Below are 18,261 nucleotides of genomic sequence, written 5' to 3'. Positions count from 1 at the left end.
CTAGAAGATCTGATTCTCCACACCACAATGTCGCTGTGACAGGGAGCTCAGAACTGAGTATTAGCCCATTTACAGTTAGACACTCAAGCATAGCTTCTACAATTCAAAACTCATGTGGGCTCACAGCAACACTGCAGGAGACTGAAGCGGTTAGATAATCAGAGTGCCTGGCAGGGCAGTAACACAATGTTTGCCCAGCCAACACTTACAAACTCTTCCGTGATCCACTGTACATCGAAAGTGAAGAATTTTTCATCTCATTTAATACTTAATTAGAGGACATAGAGATATTTCAATTAGCCAGCTTTGACTTTTTACAAAGCTGTTTGTTACAGCATCAAAGCATTCCCTAGGGGAATGCCAGGGGTTTTATTTTGTTATTCTCCTCTGTCTCGTATTACATAGAGATATGAGAAAATTAGGACAATTGAGCAAAATAATGAGAACAGTCTGCTAGGAATAAAAGGTCCGACAACAAAGCAAGTGGTGACCTTAGCAACCTGGTACTGCAATCTGTGTAAAACAGGGCCACCAGACAGCCTCTCCTTGGATTTAGTAAGGATTAATGACCAGCTCATTACATGGAAGGTGACAACCTGTAGAATTCCGCTGTGGCTATCTTCCAATCTGTGCTATTTAAAATGCACAAGTGACCCTGAAAGGTGGTTAGTCTTATCATCAGCAAACTGCCAACTCACTGAGTTAATGAGGACTGTGAGAACAAGAACGGCTGGATCTCACAGCACTGACTGGTTGACAAAGTGGTGAAAGGAAGTCCGTTGACGAGCAATACCAGCAGCACAGGACAGCAATGGGTTCTGAATTATTATACTCAGAGATCCAAAAATGGCAGTAGCTTGTTCTTTTTAAGACATCAGCCCAACGGCTGTCAGCAGTCCCAAAAAGGAAACTGAATATTAAGTGTTTGTAGGAATAGACACTGGAAAGCATTCTTATGACACCACATAAACTCCAAAGGAAAGCATTCTTATGACACCATATAAACTCCAAAGGAACCTGCTTCTTGAATACCACTGTGCAACTTCACTCTGTTCATCCATTGTCTCAAATGGAGATAGCTGAACTTAATACACAGAAAAAAAGATAAAGGCACAAAGTTGTCTGCTACTAAATACCACTATGCAGACTAAGACTCTGCAGCCCAAAAGCCATGCAAGAAGGTGAGGTCTGTAAAGCTGAGTGGCACAGACTGGATGAATGAGGATCAGTCATTCCATTTCTCCAAGTAAACCTGCCTCCAGCTGGTTTCACAACATAGGATTTGTTTGCTCAGAGCAAATAAGATATTTCTTCAGGCAATGCACTATTAAGGTGCTGAATTCCTTTGCTGCAACATAACTCACCAGGGTGTGTTCAAAAGGAAACTGACATCCACAGAAGAAAAATCCATTGAGTGTTGTTAAATATAAAGATACTGCCTCTGGCTCTGGAAGTTCCTGAGCTACAAGTCACTGCAAATTAGGGGAATATGCAAGGAAGATATCATCGCCACTCTGGGTCAGTGTCAGACATGGGACAAGATGAACCTTAGGTCAGGCCCTGCACAGGTGTTCTTACATTTTTTCATTTTCTCACTGGTGACAGGGAACACCCATAACAAATTTGAGATCATTAGGTCACAAAAACAGAGACATGATTTTGTTATGGTATTTGATAAAAGCATGCACCTAGCATGCATACAGATGGCACTCCAAGGAAAGAGGAGTCGCACAAAGCTCAGGGTATCTTTCGCCAAGTACCAGTTCAGTGAAGCACTAGAGGGCACCTATGCTTCACTGAAGTACCTGGTACAGACTGCTGCTACAGACCACAGGAGCAAGGAGGCACCACACCAGTATCACTGACAGGCCAAATCACAGATTGAGCTTGTCACCAACTCCAAGAGGTTCTCAGATGTCTAGGAAGGCAGGAGAGGTTGCCCTCAAGCAGTTATGTTTTTATCCACCCAAATATTGGTCCCTCCTCAGTCAAAAAGAAAACCCACCTTATTTTTCTCCATCTGCACAGTAAACACAATGACTCTTTATTTGAGTGGAAAAGAATAGATGAACGATCCCAGAACAAAAACCTACTGAAGTCACTGGCAGAACATTTTGCAAGTTATCTTGCTACAGAAAGAGGCCTATTAAGAATTTAAGCAAGCACCATGTTCCTACTCAATGATGTTGACGTAACACGAGAGGTTTTTTTAAAAATGCTAAACTTTTGGTACAGACATTAATATGTCAAATCTTATTTTGCAAACTGTATGAACTGTAAAGAAAAGTTTTAATCATGCAACTGTTCTAGTTTTGCAAAAAAATAAATTGTAACTTTTAATTTATAAAATTAAAAGTTTTTTAGTGTGTTTACCCAAGTACACACTAGAAAAAACAGGAAACCAAAGCTGTAGCTAGCAGGTATTATAATAAAAGATTCATAAACTGAGCCATTAAGAACTGGATTAGGACAAAAGCTAACAGCTCCAACAGCCCTCAGTTCCATGAAAGATTCCGTATCTTGCTTTGCCTTCTTCCCAGAAGCAGCTAACTGCAAAAATGTCCTTTTTGACTCGATTTCACAAATGAACAGAACCTACCACAGCTTGTCAAAAATGGTTTCACTCTCTTGTACAGTAAAGCATGACATTACTTTTCCTTTGAGTGTATGCACATCAACAAAACAATTCTCACTATTTGAGCACTTCCAGCATGTGGAAAAAATGTTCCTCTCCTTAACGCTAATAGTACACTTGAGAAAACAGTTCTCTAAACAGTTCATAGAAGACTTGTAAATTATGAACATTTATTAGTTACCTTAATCACAGGGATCCTATACAAAGAATAAAAGCAAGTTATAAGGCATTCGCGTCTACGTTAATCTTTCAATTTAGATATTTACCTCATCATCTCCCAGTGAATTTATTTGTTCTAATTTTCTGGTCCAGTATCTGGCCTCTTCTTCAGGGATATCTATACCAAAAGAATAAGTCACACCATCTTATTAACCAGGCAAATTTGCATTTATCACCAGTAGCATTAAAACAGGGAGGGTACTCCAAGATCACACTACAAAAAAATCCACACTTAATTTTGAAGTAATAGGACTGTCTTATGTTAGCACTCAGACGGAAAATAAATATTGTAAATAGTAACACGGTTCAAGGGCTTACATTGCTTTCTTGTTTAAAGCTGATTAACCAATTGCACACTGCACAAAGGCAGGAAAGAGTAAGACAGACTGGTTCAGATTTAATTCAAGTATTAGTTTTATGAAGAGCCATTTCACAATGATATTAATACACTTGCTACATGCTTGATGACACATAGCAAGATCAAGAGCCTCTTCCTGAGGTTTTTATAACCTCAAAAGAACAAGGGCTCCTTTTGAATAGCACATCTTACTTATGTACCTGGTTTAACACAAATTAAGTCCCAAAAAATAAATAGTTTCTTGTTTTGCTTTGCAGGCAATAAGCCAAATCTTTTGAGGTAATGAACAGTGTTATAGGCAGTCATATTCACATGAAAGCACACTCCTATTTTTACACCACACTGTAACTTCATTGTGAAATGAATCACAACAACCCTTTTACCTCCTAGAAGATTTACCAACTTGATGACTGACAGCAAGCATCACCACCTTTATTTTGGTAACTATTTTCTATTTCACACTTTGAAGCAATATAGTGTCCTAATGGTTTGAAGGAAACACAGACTTCTGCCACTCAATTTCATCTCTCAAAGTGCACCCTTGGAGGTGCAGATGAACTGCTGTGGAAAGCTTAACACAAGGCAAGTTAGGCACAAACTGTGCTTAAGGAATAGAGCAAGAGGTGCACAGCACCAAGGGAAATAACCCCTTGGTTATAAGCCTGAAAGCCCTTATAACCCCTTGGTTATAAGCCTGAAAGAAAAAGTATCAGTCAGGCTCTCAATCCAGGAGAATTAGGTAAATTATTTAGGGATGGGGGGATGTAAAATCATTGGAAAGAGGAGGAAAAAAAATTTTGTGGGTTTTTTAGCTACTCAACATTCCCCTGACTGTAGAGTGGTTGGTTGGTCTTGCCTCCAAGAAGGGGCAATGACTTCTGAAATTTGGCTATTCATGGCCCGAAACTGCACCAACACAGAAACTTCACAGCTCACACAGGAAGTGACAGAGGCAGGGACTGCTCCAGCTAGACACCACCACCCCTGCAAGCTTCACCATCCCAAACGCTGACAAATGAGGATGAGTATAATACCAGTTTAGCTAGTTTTCCCATCTCTTGTAACTCTTTACACTCTCAGGTGCCTCATTAGGAGCCAAGAAGTTTACACCTAACAAGTCTGTTTTCCTGCAATGAACTGTACCCCATGAACACTGCCGCAATGATATGCCAAGCTATGCGTTGGCCAGAATGGGAGAAGTAGGCTGGGAAGGTCTCCTGATGAAAAGATGGTTCTAAGTTACATCCACTCTCAATCCTGAGAGAAACAAGAACAAGAGTTATTGGCAGGTGAGCATTCCATTGGGACCTATGATGCTTTCAGAAAGGACCAAGTATTGCTTTCTTCTTATACCTAAAGGGGGTATCTGTCCTATGTGTGTCCTCTCTCAGTCACACAAACAATCATCTCACGAAGCCAGTGACCCCAAAACATCTGGAGATGATAGTGGCCAGTGTACTAGAATATGAACCGCATTCAACAAGAACAAGGAAGATGCCAGATTTAGTGGAAACTGAAGTTTCAGAAGTAGGTATTTCCCTGGACTACAAGTGAACGTCTACACCTTTGTAACAGAAACACCACAGTATTTTTATGCAACTAGTCTCACCCAGACAAGGGGGATAAAACAGGCCCCACTTGAGAGAGTTTTAGGGAACTGGAAACTTAGTACCTAGCTCTAGAAAACTTGCATTAAGTAGAAAAAAGACAACCTATTTCTCCTTGCTTGAAGGGAGACCAAAGTAATTTATTTTAACCATAATACACAGAGCCAGTTGCTCCTTCTGATGTACAGTACATTGCTTTGTTGTTACATGCTATTAGAAAACAAGGTAAGAGAAACGTGAGAGAGTCTCCCACAATTACAGGAGCTGTAGAAAGACATACATGCTTTTGATCATCAGGGCTGTGGATCACAGCTGCACAGATTTATTAGATGACCTCCACACAAATGAGAGATGGCATTCAAAGGAAATCTGGACAGAACCGATCTAGAAAGAGGACATCAATTAACTGAAGTGCGATCAGCATACCACCTGATGAGATTTAGGAGGACAAACTCCAACAAAGACCTGAAGCAATCCAAACATTAAAGCAAAGCCTATGGAATTTTGCCTTTGAAAGCCATCGCTTCTCTAAAAGATGAAGAAAAACTCACGAACTGAGGACTAAAGGTCAGAGTTGAAACAATTCAACTCTGGAGCCTGAAATCAAAACCAAAGAGATCTAGGAGGGATGAAGCAATGGATTACCATCAACACTGCAGGAACTGCAGTTGTCTCAGGGTAGGCTTCAATGCTTTCCCATAGACCACGGTTTAGCAGCATGCCCAGGCATCAAGGAGCACCATGTGTCTCTTGGATCTGTTGTTCCTATCTTGTATCCAAGGTGCTTGTTTCATAAACCGAGCTATCAGATTTTTAGTGCAGGATTGCTGCTGTTCTATTGAAACTATTGAAACAGCTTCTTATGCAAGTCAGAGATAAAAATCTGCTCCTGGCTAGATACTGGCTGCTTTAAGGACATCTTCTTAATCTTAGAGAAACTCTTGTCATCAATACTAATGGCAGTACAGCTACTGCACAGCAAACCTTAAACAAGAAGCAATTGGCCTATGAACTTGAGTCAAGTTACCTGCTCAGAAGAATAAATGCCCAATGAGACAGAATTCTCGATTTTTTGAGGAAGCAGTTTATAACTATTTTTTAGTTTCACCATCCATTTGTGTCTCGCCTCAGTCAGCAGTTTTGTTGAAGCTGGTTCTTTGGAACTCAGAGAATGGAAATCCCTAGTGCAGAGATCACAGACTGACTGCTTGCAAGGCCACGTCCACTGGCCAGCTCTGACATCACTGCTCAGCTTTGATTACAAGTCTTTAACATTGCTACATTAACTTTTGCTTACAAGATAAGAAGCTGAACTAGTCCAAACAGAGGCCATCTGATGCCAGCTCAGGACTCTGCTGACATCATGCTTGGTAAACAAGAGGAGCAAGGCCATATGTCAGTGAAACAAAAGTGCTGAACAAGAACAGAGAGGAGATGGGCAGACCTGTTCACTAGCTTTTGGGGTTTCTTAATTTGATACCAACATGGAAAGGTTGCAAGCTTTACTGTCCTTGCTCCTACTGCTGTCTTCAGCTGGAAGCTGACCCCCCTTGTCTTCTCCGGGCTCCTGATGTCAGGGAGCAGCGAGGTCTGGTTGGTCCCTAAGGGAGGGGAGGCAAGGGAGATCCCATGGCTGGCAGGGCAGGGGATTTGCCAGCCAGGGACTCATCCTATAGCACCTGAGCAAGGTAAGCTGGGCAGGCCCAGAGATCATGGCCAGGTTCAGCCAGGAGCCCAGACTGGCAGGCAGGTCCATGGTGACAAGGAAGGTCTGAGGTCAAGCGAGGAAGTTGGTCCACATCTGGATCTGGATCTCTGGGGTCCATAAGCAGGCACTGACATGACTATGGCTGAGGTGGGGGATCGGTAACTCCCACAGCATCACTCAGGAGTGAAGGCTTAGAGCTGAGCAGAAGTGGGACTCCTGGGCCCATGAGCAGGGGGTGTAGGTAGAGGTCCCAGGTGAGGCTGCGCAGAGCAATTAAGACTTATCAGTGCACCTAGGGCCCTGATACCTGGATACACTGCACCACCACAGCAATGGGGACACAGCAGTATGGAGACTTATCAGACTGAAGAAGGAATTAGAGGAGAACTTGCTGCATCTATACAGACCACTTCACTCACAGCTAGACCCTCTCAGCTACCTAAACATGGCAGTATTCCCGCTTAGAGATCTCTAGCTTGGCAATAACCAGCAGTTTCAGCCCTAAAGCTTTTCTTCACGTCAGGCTTGGTGGTCCTTGCTCTACTCCTTGCACATCACCCTGTGCGACCTGAGTTTTTCCCAGGTAGCAAGTCCTGGGCTGGGGCATACCCCAGATAGGCATGAGTGAGAAGAAGTGCTGGAAGTAAGAGTGATACCCCCTCTCTCCCCACTTTCCTACAAGCCTTCACTTGGCTTCCTCTCTTCCCAGCCCCAACTTCTTCCCTTTCCAGAGGTACACGAATCTTCACAAGTTCTCACTGAAATAACTTTGCAGAGCTGAGCATTTCTCTTTCTGTACAGTTCCCAAGAAAATAAAACAACAAAGCACATTTACTCCACCTGATGGCTGGACTCAGATCAGCATGCTCCCAGCCTGGGAGTGGTGAGAACACTAAAAGCATTTTCACTCCAATTATCTACCAGAAACAGTCTGGCACAGACCCAAACTGCTATAGTTTGGGAGCCAAAAGCATTTTTGAGTACTCCATCCCGTGAGGGACTTGCACATAGCCACTGCACTTCTAAAAAAGGGGGACAGAGTAAAATTGTTTTAAACAGCACAATTTTACACTTGAAAAGCAGCATCTTGGAAAGTCTGTGCCAGCACATGTTCACCACATCAACACAACAATAGCAAGACTGTCTTCTCCCTAGCAGCAAATTTTCTAAACCAACCAAGAAGAAAAGCTGTCTCCCTTCCTTGATATGTCTGTCTGGTTCCTGAGAAGAAACAGATATGATCAGTGGAGAAACCTGCTCCAGCCTGTCTTCGCTAACAACCACTTCCTCCCATCAAGAAGGCAGTTTATTGCCATTTTTAAAAGACTACCAAGCATAAAAATGCTTTGCACCCTAGGGGTTAATATCAACTCTCACTAACACATTTCAAATGCTTACGCTTTGCTGCACTTTTATAGAAGAGGATTTTCAGTCATTCTGCTTCTGCAAGATTGAACACTTAAGAACATAGGGCTGGCAAAGAATGTTAGATGACAGTCTGGTCCCAGCACTGCAGTCCATCACACACAGATGCTCACTGCAGAAGGGCCCAGAGATCTACTCTCTCCCCTGGACACCGCAAGCTAATGTCACACTAACAACACTACTGAACTACAAGAGCTGCACCTGGAACACGCAATGGGACACGTGGAGGATATATCACAGCCACCATAGATGTTCTTTGCCCCGTTAGAAATCTGTGTGTTAACAATGTTTAACTCCTGGATGACCTCAGGAAAGGTTATATCATCAGGAGCAGAGACTACAACTCTCACTAGCCTCTCTTAGGAAATTGCTTCCCAACTCCATGTCTGGTAAACACTTAAAAACAACTTCATATGAAAAAGGAAGAACAAAATTTAAAAATGTCTAAGTTGCTTTCATCATGTATTATTACCACGAGCAGCATCAACACGTTCTGCATTTATTTCAGCTTTAGCTGTTGCTAGTCTCCAGAGTACCAGGAGAAGACATACCACGGTGGAAGAATCCTGGTATGCTTCCATATCAGGTGGAAGCAGCAAACTAATCTGGGATAAATATAGTGCAAACAACAAACCAGTTTCTAAACCTCTTTGCATAGGCAATCATGTTTTACACCAAGGACTTCAGCTTTTCTGGTTTTCAAATTAGTTTATTCTCTCTTACAATCCCTTAAAAACTTCTCAAGCTCCACCTAAATGCAATGAAACATTTTAAAAACACAGACTGAGTAACCTGGGGTATGGCATCCATGTGCATCATCTAACCTAAGTGAAAATGAGCAGCCAGAAGTGATAGGAAAAGCACAGAAACACAGCCAAACAGAAGAACGAGTTATTTTGTTAAAGCTGCTATCCCAGACAGCTGTATTTTACCAGACTTGGAAAGCAGCACACATATCACTCCAGTTCTTGTGTATCTCTACAATAGCCAGGAGATCTTCACCTGGGAAACAAAACGGGATACACAATATTCCTAAGTGTCACTGCAAACATGCTGCTATTAAAACATTACCTCTACAGCAACGGAGCTGCTGACTTAAGAACTTCCACAGCAGATCAATGATCCATTTCGTTCTCTGTGTAGGTTTAAAGCAGCAGTTCTCAGCTCATATGACAACACAGTCTTAACACGTGGGGCACTATGAGTCCATACTGCTACCCTCCGCTTAGAGGAAAACTGACCTGCAAATCCATCAGGATAGATGCAGAGGCACTGCTGTGAGCTGACTGAGCTACCTCCATGCATCCCTCCAAGCCTCAAGTACTGCAAGAGCAGGGAGACAGAGCCTAATCCATCTTGCAGGGTCCTTCTCTATCCTAGAGGCGATGGCAGGAGATGTTCAGTCATGGTGTGAAAGGAAGCACCACTGGACAAGGTGATATGGGTAGATGCTATCTTCTAGAGGAATATCCCACACTCTTGGTGCCTACAGCTTTTCAACCGGCTTCTGACCTTGCCATGGCAGGACAGACTGAAAATGGAGAAGACCCAAGAGAAACTGCAGCACTCTTCAAGTGAAGAGCAGCAGAATCCTTGAAAGAGGTAACTGACGTGCCCATTTTTCCTGTACGTTACGAAACACTGGACAGGCAGACAACTTTTCACACTCTAAAACAAAAACCCTTCAATACAGCAGTGTGGAGTTCCTGTTATTTCAGTATTTGGTATTGTAAGCAAAGGAATAAGTAATAGATGTGCTTTAAAGGATCAATTGTGCTAAAAACAGAAGAGTCACAAAAAGCTTGTTATTAAACTTAATGTTTTCCGTTTTCTGCATGAAACTTTACTTCTCAGAATACTATGTTCTACAGAACATCATACATTTAAAATAGTAGTTTAAAAAACCCAAAACAAACAAAGAGGCCTGTGTTTTGAGTATAATAGTAGGGAGAAAACATACTGTTACCTCACATATTTTTTATTTTTTAAATCCAGATGCTGTAACACATAATGGTTTACAGGGAGTCTGTTTTCCTATACTTGAAAAAAAAAATTTTTTTTCACAAAATGTAATGCAGTCCAAAACATGAATTGCAGAAGAAAGCAAATTCTCTTTTGGATACTCTCTGAATACACAGGGAGAGATCAGAACTTCATTTTATTTTAAATCAGAGACAGTTTACAAGGAACTGTCAGAATGAACTTAGATGAGAAGGTAGCGGCTACAAGCCTTGCCTTCAGCTACATGTGCTGTGTTCTCTCCATCCCAGAAGCCTAAACACTTTCTCCAAATAAGCAATGTTTCACCTCACAAGGAAATCAAGTGAGTTGTTCCTCTTCTTATATAGCAAGCAATTTCAGTAATAAACTTCCCACTGACAGGGTGACAGCAGTGAATCAACAGGACATTTTCATGAGGAAGAAGGATGGCTCCAGACCAACGTTAGACAGCTTTGTTATCAAGACAGCTGAGATGTCAGATACCTTTTCCCCTTTACAAACTGGACTGTAGTTAAAGAGCAGTGCCTATTAAATCTATAAAACACTGCGCCCACCCTGAATTGCACCATCCAGCCAATTGCGCACTCAAAACAGAACACCCAGCTTAGCTCCCAGAGCACAAGATACAATTTATATTGATTTTAGTGCTGCAGGGCCAAAGCCCGCATCCTCCCTTGCACCAGGAAGGGTAGTATGAGACTGATAGATGACCTAACTTTTTTCCACAACAGATGGCCAATCCTGACAGCTGCTGGCCAAATGCCAGTGGGTGCACAAATGCTCCATCAGTGCTTAGAGCATGATGCAAATTGCTCACATTGCCAGGGGCTCAGCTGCAAAAAAAAGCAACAGGCAGAGGAGGAGAGATGAGCCTTGCAACGACAGACAACTTTAAAGCACTTAAATGCCCACCACAGAAAAAAAAAGAATACCACGAGCCCCAAAAACATCATCTTTGTTCTTCGTCCCAAGAGCCAGCTAAGAGCTGGAAAGAGAAGCTATGTAAGCCTTGGATGCATTCTGATTAAGCCCTTCCTTTGCGGGCTTGTTTGTTTGTTTTGGGTTTTTTTTTTTTGGATTTAAATAAAATAAAAAAGTCACACACAACTTTACTTGAGATGGGTTTGCTTCAATTAGCTACTTTTCCACATTCTGTACTTTTCAACCACAAGTAATTGCCAGAAAGGCAGTTGTTCTTATAACACCAAGTTATTTATATGCTCTGCTAATGATAATGTTCAGGAGCAGTGAGCATTAATGTTTCACTAACCGAACTGCACGCTTCTAACAGGATTTAAGTGCACCTACCACAAAACAGCTCTAACAACACACTTGACCTCTTCTAGAGCCAAATTTGTCTAGATACAAAGAAGTGAACGTTCTCTGCTCAGGAACAAAATGTCTGACTGCACAATCCTGAAATAGTATGAGTAGTTTCTTAAACTGCTGCTAGTCTAAACATTCCGGCACTATGAGACCACCAAATCTTCCTTATTTATTCTGATCTTGTTAGAAAGAAGCCAAACAAGAAATGAACACCAGCGATTTAATTTGCACTGAACTATTTTGGCTGAACTGTGAACAAGCACAACTTGATTATAAAACTCAAGTTGCTCCCAAACACTTTCTCTCCACTGTCAGTGCCCTGAGTAAGTCATTTCAATGCACTCACCAAAAGGTAATTCGAATCTTGTGTCCAGCAAAATTTTATGAGGAGTTGGGTTTTTGGTTCCACAGATTTCATCATGTTTCATTACAACTTCTGCCTCCAGCGTAGACCACTCCCCAGGACCTTCCTGTGAATCACAAGCCACAGGTAAAGCTTCAAGTCTGGCAGGTCCTTATGCAGCAACTCTCACACATTTGCTAAGATAAAAGACTCCAGGAAGAGCCTTACAGTATTATCAAGACCTGGTACCTGATTTTAACATCAAATGACATCCATTCAGCACATGCTGGCAGCTTTTCTTCCAAATCTCAAAGGCCTTTACCAAGACAAGCAGCAAACACCTCCTTGAAGAGCTACTGCCTTCTCAGTGGAACTGCAAAGGTAAGTCCACAAAGGCAGACACCGAGTGTCTGGACAGCCAGAGGAACTGAGCACCGGCTACACCTTATGGCCACACTGCTGGACATCCCAACGCTTTTCTTTTCATGGAAAATGAAAGGAAATAAGCTCTCTCTCCCTGCTCAAATCCGATCATCTTTTAAATAATTGCCCTGAAATTTCAGGTAAAGAAACAAACATGTCCTGCTTAGCTGCAAGAATCACCAAATTCAGTAGTTAGCGCAGTTAAAGGTATTGGCACATCCCATTTCCTACGTTTTTCAATTCATATTAGCACTATTAGACACCCTCTAACACTGCAACCAGAAACTTTAACAAGATGATGTAGACATGCTGTGGGCCTACCTTAAAGGTCAGATTGTCTGTTATCAGGGCACCCTCTGCCTTTAGCAGGAACTTACAGAAATTTGAGCATCAGACTAAGGAGTCAGTCCTTAAGACTCCAGACACTTGTCAACTATATGCGTTCCTTAACAGATTAAGCCCTGTTTTCCGAGTCCATGTGAGTGAAATAAGACCAGAGAAACCTGGCCTTATTTGGCCTCACTGTTGGCAGCATCCTTAAAAAAAAACGAAAAAAACAAACCCACACACAAAAAAAACCCCCCAAACAAACAAAAAACCCCCAAAACAAAACAAACAAACAAAACCCAAAAAAACCCCAGTGTGATGTTGACAGCCCTCTTCCCCCACCTAGCCTTCTTGGCTTTGCAAGTGGAAGTTTTGCTGAGGAGCACAGTCCTGGGCTGCACCAGGCTAGATTTGTAACACATTAACTATCAACATTGGAGCTTTCAAAGTAAAGCTTCTGTGTCAGCCTAACCTCATCAGATTGGCGAATGGCCTTCAGAGCAATCCACACAGTCCCAACCAAGGTGTCCCAGATCAGTCCTTTGTTCCATACTTCAACAATTAGGCCCAGGTCCAGCCGACTGATCTCACTGCAAGAAAAGAAAAGGCAGCATAGGTGAGGAAAAAGCAGAATACAGTCTAACTCTGCTCTAGGTTCTGCATTACCACCGTGATTATACCAGTGAACTCTTTCCACAGAGCTGTGTCAAGATACAGAGAGCTTCTGGAAGCGTGTGGTTGAGGCGGCTCAGTCACAGGAACACTAGTTTCTAACGACTGATTTCTCACAGTTTAATACTAACTACACAAACATTGCAAACTAAAACCCTGTACTATCTCATGCATGGACTGACAATTGGGAACTCATCTCAGCAGCTATGTACACAGGAGGAGGAAGGGTATCTTGGGCCAAAGCCTAGAGGCGAGCTGTTCTTTGTCATCAGGCACCCCACTTCTAACAAAGTAGGCGTCTCCTTTCCCTTGGCAGCACAGCGACACAAGCATACTCTGGCAGGTCCAAACATGCCAATACTTATCTGTGAGTGGAGCTATCACACGCCAAAAGTAACAGTCCCAAACCCAGCATAGCTGCATCAGCAGCACTACCTATTGCTCAGGGCTGCGTTGCACCACTTCTGCTCCAGCGCTAGCTTCTTTCCCTGCGTGACACTGCAAGGCTTTGAGCCATGTGAATCTCTGGCAGCAAGCAGCAATACAGCCACACGACCACCAAGTGCCAAGTTCTTGGAAATCCTTATCTGAAGGTTTTCATGAACATCTTCACTCTCAGTAAGGAAAGGATGCATCCCAAATTTGCTTCTTCCCAATGCTTCATAGCATTTATGCCTCTCTCTTCCATGCTGGTTTTAACATGCCTACTTAAGAACAGCGTAACTTAAGAACAGCGTAACACACGCACAGCCTGAATGCTGGTCAAAACAACGAGGTAGAGAAGAATCCTGAGCTCTCTGCTGATACACAACTGTCTCACACTTACCATGAAGAAAGGCTATTGTTCCTATTTCTTTGAGCTCAGGACTTTCCCCTAGTGTAACTGCTAATCCTCAAAAGTAGGTATCTTGGACACGCAGTGCCGCTGCCCACTGTCCTTCTGTCCAAATCTATGCACATTAAATTTATCAAGGGAATTTAAACGCACGTTAGTTGCTAATTTCTATAGACTGCCATCATGGCCAAGAAAAAGAACTGCTGCAAATCCCAGCGTCTATTTGAGTTTTGCCCCAGAGACTTCTTACAACTTTAAAAGAGAATATTGTATCTAAAAGGTTCAAGACAAACCCTACAGCTACAGCAAAGGACATTAATATCTATTTTAAACCCAAGTGCTTCTGTTCTTGTTTAAGGACACAGGAATTGAGGTCAGGAGCGTCCAGTACTTGGCTGACTCAGTCTACATAGTTCAAAATCAAGCTATTACACAGGCTTATTATGAGTTTACTGCTAGCATCCTGAAATCGAGTGTCCAGCTCCCTCTGTTTGGATATGCCTACTCAAAACAGCCAAGCTAACAACTAGCCACCTGCACCACCACTGCTCTGCCCTCCCACTGCTCGCCTCTTGGAAGATGATACTTATCTGATTGCACAAACTTGCAATAACAACAGAAACGACTGATTTTCTGCTGGCTGAACTAGTGTGAGGCTGGGAAGGGAAAGAAGAAAAACTGTATTTTCAGGCACACTGTAAAACCACGTTCTTTGCTTCAACATACATTTACAGAGCAAAACATTGATCATAAGACACCCAACGCACTTCTGTACAGAACTCCACAGCACAGGTCACCAGATAAGAATAAAAAAAAAAAAGATTTTCAGTACAGTGGCTTTGATTGCCTTTGTGTCTCCCTTTCTCCACCTTCTGGTTAGATGCAGAATAGCTTCAAAGAACAAAAGAGCTGAGACTGGAATTTGGTGTCCCTCCCTTTCCACATGCACATGGAATTTAAATGAAAGACATTTCTAACAACTTCCACACCGATTTAATCATCATGTTCTAAACATCAGTTTGCACTTTCACTCAAGATGTGCTTGCTGCAAATATGCAGTCCTTTTAAAGCTGCTTCAAAATTAGAAAAAGTCCTCAAAAAAGACACTGAAGTGCTTTACTGGTCTGGTAAATAAGCAAATCTCAAACATCCCCAGAGCCCCAAATTCTTAAGTGTTATGTCTCTCAAGGAGTTTGGAAGCAAAAACAACAAACACAGCTAGAAAGCTTTTTCTTCCTTGCAGTCTTTTCTTCTACTATGCCTCATAAAAAAGGTAAACACAAACACAGACAGTAAAAGCATCCTTCCCTCAGGGAAAAACTACTGTGTTCAAAAGCCGTTTCCAACTTCAGAAAGAAAAAGAGCAAACCACTGAATAGTAGTATTGGAATATCAGTGTTATTTCTCCTGGGATAACTCAGTGTACACAGGATCATGCAAAACACGTTCCCTGCCACGTGTAATATTTTTGTTATAAAGAAACATCAGAACAACTGTGCTGTTGCTTGGCTATTAGCTAATATTCTGCTTTCATATCCCCTAGCAACTAATTATGGAGCAGCACAGTGACCTTATAGCATGCTAGCTACGCTCCCAGCTGATATCAGAGAGCAGTTCCAGGAGCTGTTTGAGGGGAAGGAGGAGGAGCAACCGTGAGGGCTGTCATCCAACACAAAGAAGTACCATTCTTAAATCACTGGTGAGCAGCCTCCTCTGTAGCTGGCCATGTTTAAAGCTAGTTCCTGCCCACAGGTTAAACACAAATCACAGGAAGAATGAGTTAATAGTTTGGGTATGGGCACGTGATTTGGCAGACAGGTACAATTCCCTGCCTCAACCTTACCCCAGTCCTGCATGGTTTACGTCAGCAATAGCCACAGCCTCTGTCTGACCAGGTACTGCACAGCTGAGAAGATAGTGGTGTTCAGAAGCACACATGTTTCACCAGATGCCAAAGGATAGGCTCCAGAACCTCTGCGCAGAAGCACACACCTCATGTGCTGCTCCAAAAGCAGCTATGATGGCAGCACTGTATGGACTCAGGTGAACTCCTCGACCAGAGGCAAAAGCTTTCCACTTTTGGCAGAGGAGAACCAACCCCTGCTGGATTGGGAAACATACTCACAAAATCTCATGTGGGTCTCTTGCTACAGATAGAATGCAAACACTTCAGACCCAGTCAAAAACAGCAGCACTAGCTTTGACTCCACAAGATGAGCACAGCATCATTCCCCCTAATAGCATTGTCCATGGCAAGTTCAGATAAAAGCATCTGGAGTCCAGGTTTAGTAAATTTAGTTCACTTTGTCTTAGAAAGCTATAGAAACAGAAGCAGATGCAATATATCAATGAGTCATTCATCCACCAGCAATAAAAACACCATTCTAAATGATACTGGCTACATGTCAGGCCTATGAGGACAAGAGCAAATCAGAGGTGCCAACTGCACCAGAAACCCTGAGAGAGCTGGAACTGGTTCTGCTGCTCATGGCAGGGACTGGCAGCCCCTCAAGCTGCAGTAGGGGAGCTGGAAAACACATTCATGGGCACCAGGCCAATGGCAGAAAACATCAACACACAAGACCAACTCCCACACTGAGCTAACCAGGATCACCATGTCGAGGCCCTGAATGCACTAACAACAGCCCTTAATTGCCCTGACGAGCCTCACCAGTGGCCTCCACCCACACCTTCTTCCTATGGCCCGGGAGCTCCATTTAAGCTCAGCTACAGGCCTTCAGTCCTTACCTAAGCTATGTTGTAGGCGTCTGCGGTGGGTTGACCCTGGCTGGACTCCAGGTGCCCACCAAGCTGCTCTATCACACTCCCCTCCTCAGCTGGACAGAGCATAGAAAATGTAATGAAAGGTTCGTGGGTCTAGATAAGGACAGGGAGAGATCACTCACCAATTACTGTCACAGGCAAAACAGACTCGACTTGGGGAAATTAGTTTAATTTTATTACCAATCAAATCAGAGTAGGGTAATGAGAAATAAAACCAAATCTTAAAAACACCTTCCCCCCACCTTCTTCCCAGGCTCAACTTCACTCCCGAATTCTCTACCTCCTCCCCCCAGCAGTGCAGGGGGACGGGGAATGGGGGTTGTGGTCAGTTCATCACACGTTGTCTCTGCCCTCCGTCCTCCTCAGGGGGAGTACTCTTCACACTCCTCCCCTGCTCCAGCGTGGGGTCCCTTCCACCAGAGACAGTCCTCCACGAACATCTCCAACGTGGGTCCTTCCCACGGGCTGCAGTTCTTCACAGACTGCTCCAGCGTGGGTCCCTTCCACGGGGTGCAGTCCTTCAGGAACAGACTGCTCCAGCGTGGGTCCCCCACGAGGTCACAAGTCCTGCCAGCAAACCTGCTCCAGCGTGGGCTCCTCTCTCCAGAGGTCCTGCCAGAAGCCTGCTCCAGCATGGGCTTCCCACGGGGTCACAGCCTCCTTGGGGCATCCACCTGCTCCAGCATGGGGTCCTCCATGGGCTGCAGTGGATATCTGCTCCACCGTGGACCTCCATGGGCTGCAGGGGCACAGCCTGCGGCAGGGGAATCTCTGCTCCAGCACCTGGAACACCTCCTCCCCTCCTTCTTCACTGACCTTGGTGTCTGCAGAGTTGTTCTTCTCACATATTCTCACTCCTCTCTCCAGCTGCAATTGCTATTGAGCAGGGTTTTTTTCCCCTTCTTAAATACATTATCCCAGAGGCACTACCATTGTCACTGATGGGCTCGGCCTTGGCCAATGGCAGGTTCATCTTGGAGCCGTCTGGCATTGGCTCCATCAGACATAGGGGAAGCTTCTAGCAGCTTCTCACAGAAGCCACCCCTGTAGCTGCCCTGCTACCAAAACCTTGCCACGCAAACCCACGCATGCCACGGCATGCTTGTCTCCAGCTTAGCTGCTGCTGTGCCCATGCCTGGCCATGGACCACATGAATCCAGACCCAACCCACAGACTGACTTCCCAGCTCAACCTCAGACTTGCTCTGTCACTATGGACCTGACTGGCAATTGCTGGACTATGTCTGACCCTGATTATCGTTACCAGACACAATCCTGAGCCTGCCTTGCTAACTTGCACTCCTAGCTTGACCTCGGGCCTGCCTTGTTACTTCTAACTTGTCTGATGACCTGACCTCTCGGCAGACACTGACCTGATCCTTAGGTCTGCCCCACTTGCACTGCTCAGGTACCGTGGGACTGGGCCCTGGCTGGAGAGGACCCTGCCCTACCAGCCACCCTACCACACCCTGCTTCTGGCTCCTTGTCCCTGTGGGAGCAGCCAGCCCTCGCTGCACCCTGACACACAGGTCTAAGAACAGAAATCCAGGCAACCTGGTACTATTAAAGGACACAGGCTACTCCAGCCAGTCCATGGCA

At 43.9% G+C, this 18,261-nt stretch overlaps 2 protein-coding genes across 2 annotated transcripts in view; one reads left to right on the top strand and one right to left on the bottom strand.

Annotated features, from left to right (window-relative positions):
- Positions 1 to 18,261, top strand: part of PIGO (phosphatidylinositol glycan anchor biosynthesis class O) — a 500,143-nt gene that overhangs the window by 366,034 nt on the left and 115,848 nt on the right. The window lies entirely within an intron of this gene.
- The window catches only part of UNC13B (unc-13 homolog B), a 221,834-nt gene that overhangs the window by 173,072 nt on the left and 30,501 nt on the right, over positions 1 to 18,261 (bottom strand). The window contains exons 4-6 of the mRNA XM_075488247.1: positions 12,845 to 12,962; positions 11,626 to 11,749; positions 2,902 to 2,972 (exon numbers count right to left, since the gene is read on the bottom strand). Coding sequence (XP_075344362.1) covers positions 2,902 to 2,972; positions 11,626 to 11,749; positions 12,845 to 12,962 — 313 coding nt within the window. The remainder of the gene's footprint in view (positions 1 to 2,901; positions 2,973 to 11,625; positions 11,750 to 12,844; positions 12,963 to 18,261) is intronic.

Source organism: Mycteria americana, chromosome Z, assembly GCF_035582795.1.
Source record: "Mycteria americana isolate JAX WOST 10 ecotype Jacksonville Zoo and Gardens chromosome Z, USCA_MyAme_1.0, whole genome shotgun sequence".
In the NCBI taxonomy this organism is placed as follows: Eukaryota; Metazoa; Chordata; class Aves; order Ciconiiformes; family Ciconiidae; genus Mycteria; species Mycteria americana.
The sequence above is the reverse complement of the archived record's forward strand: the minus strand, read 5'-3'. Positions and strand labels throughout refer to the sequence as shown.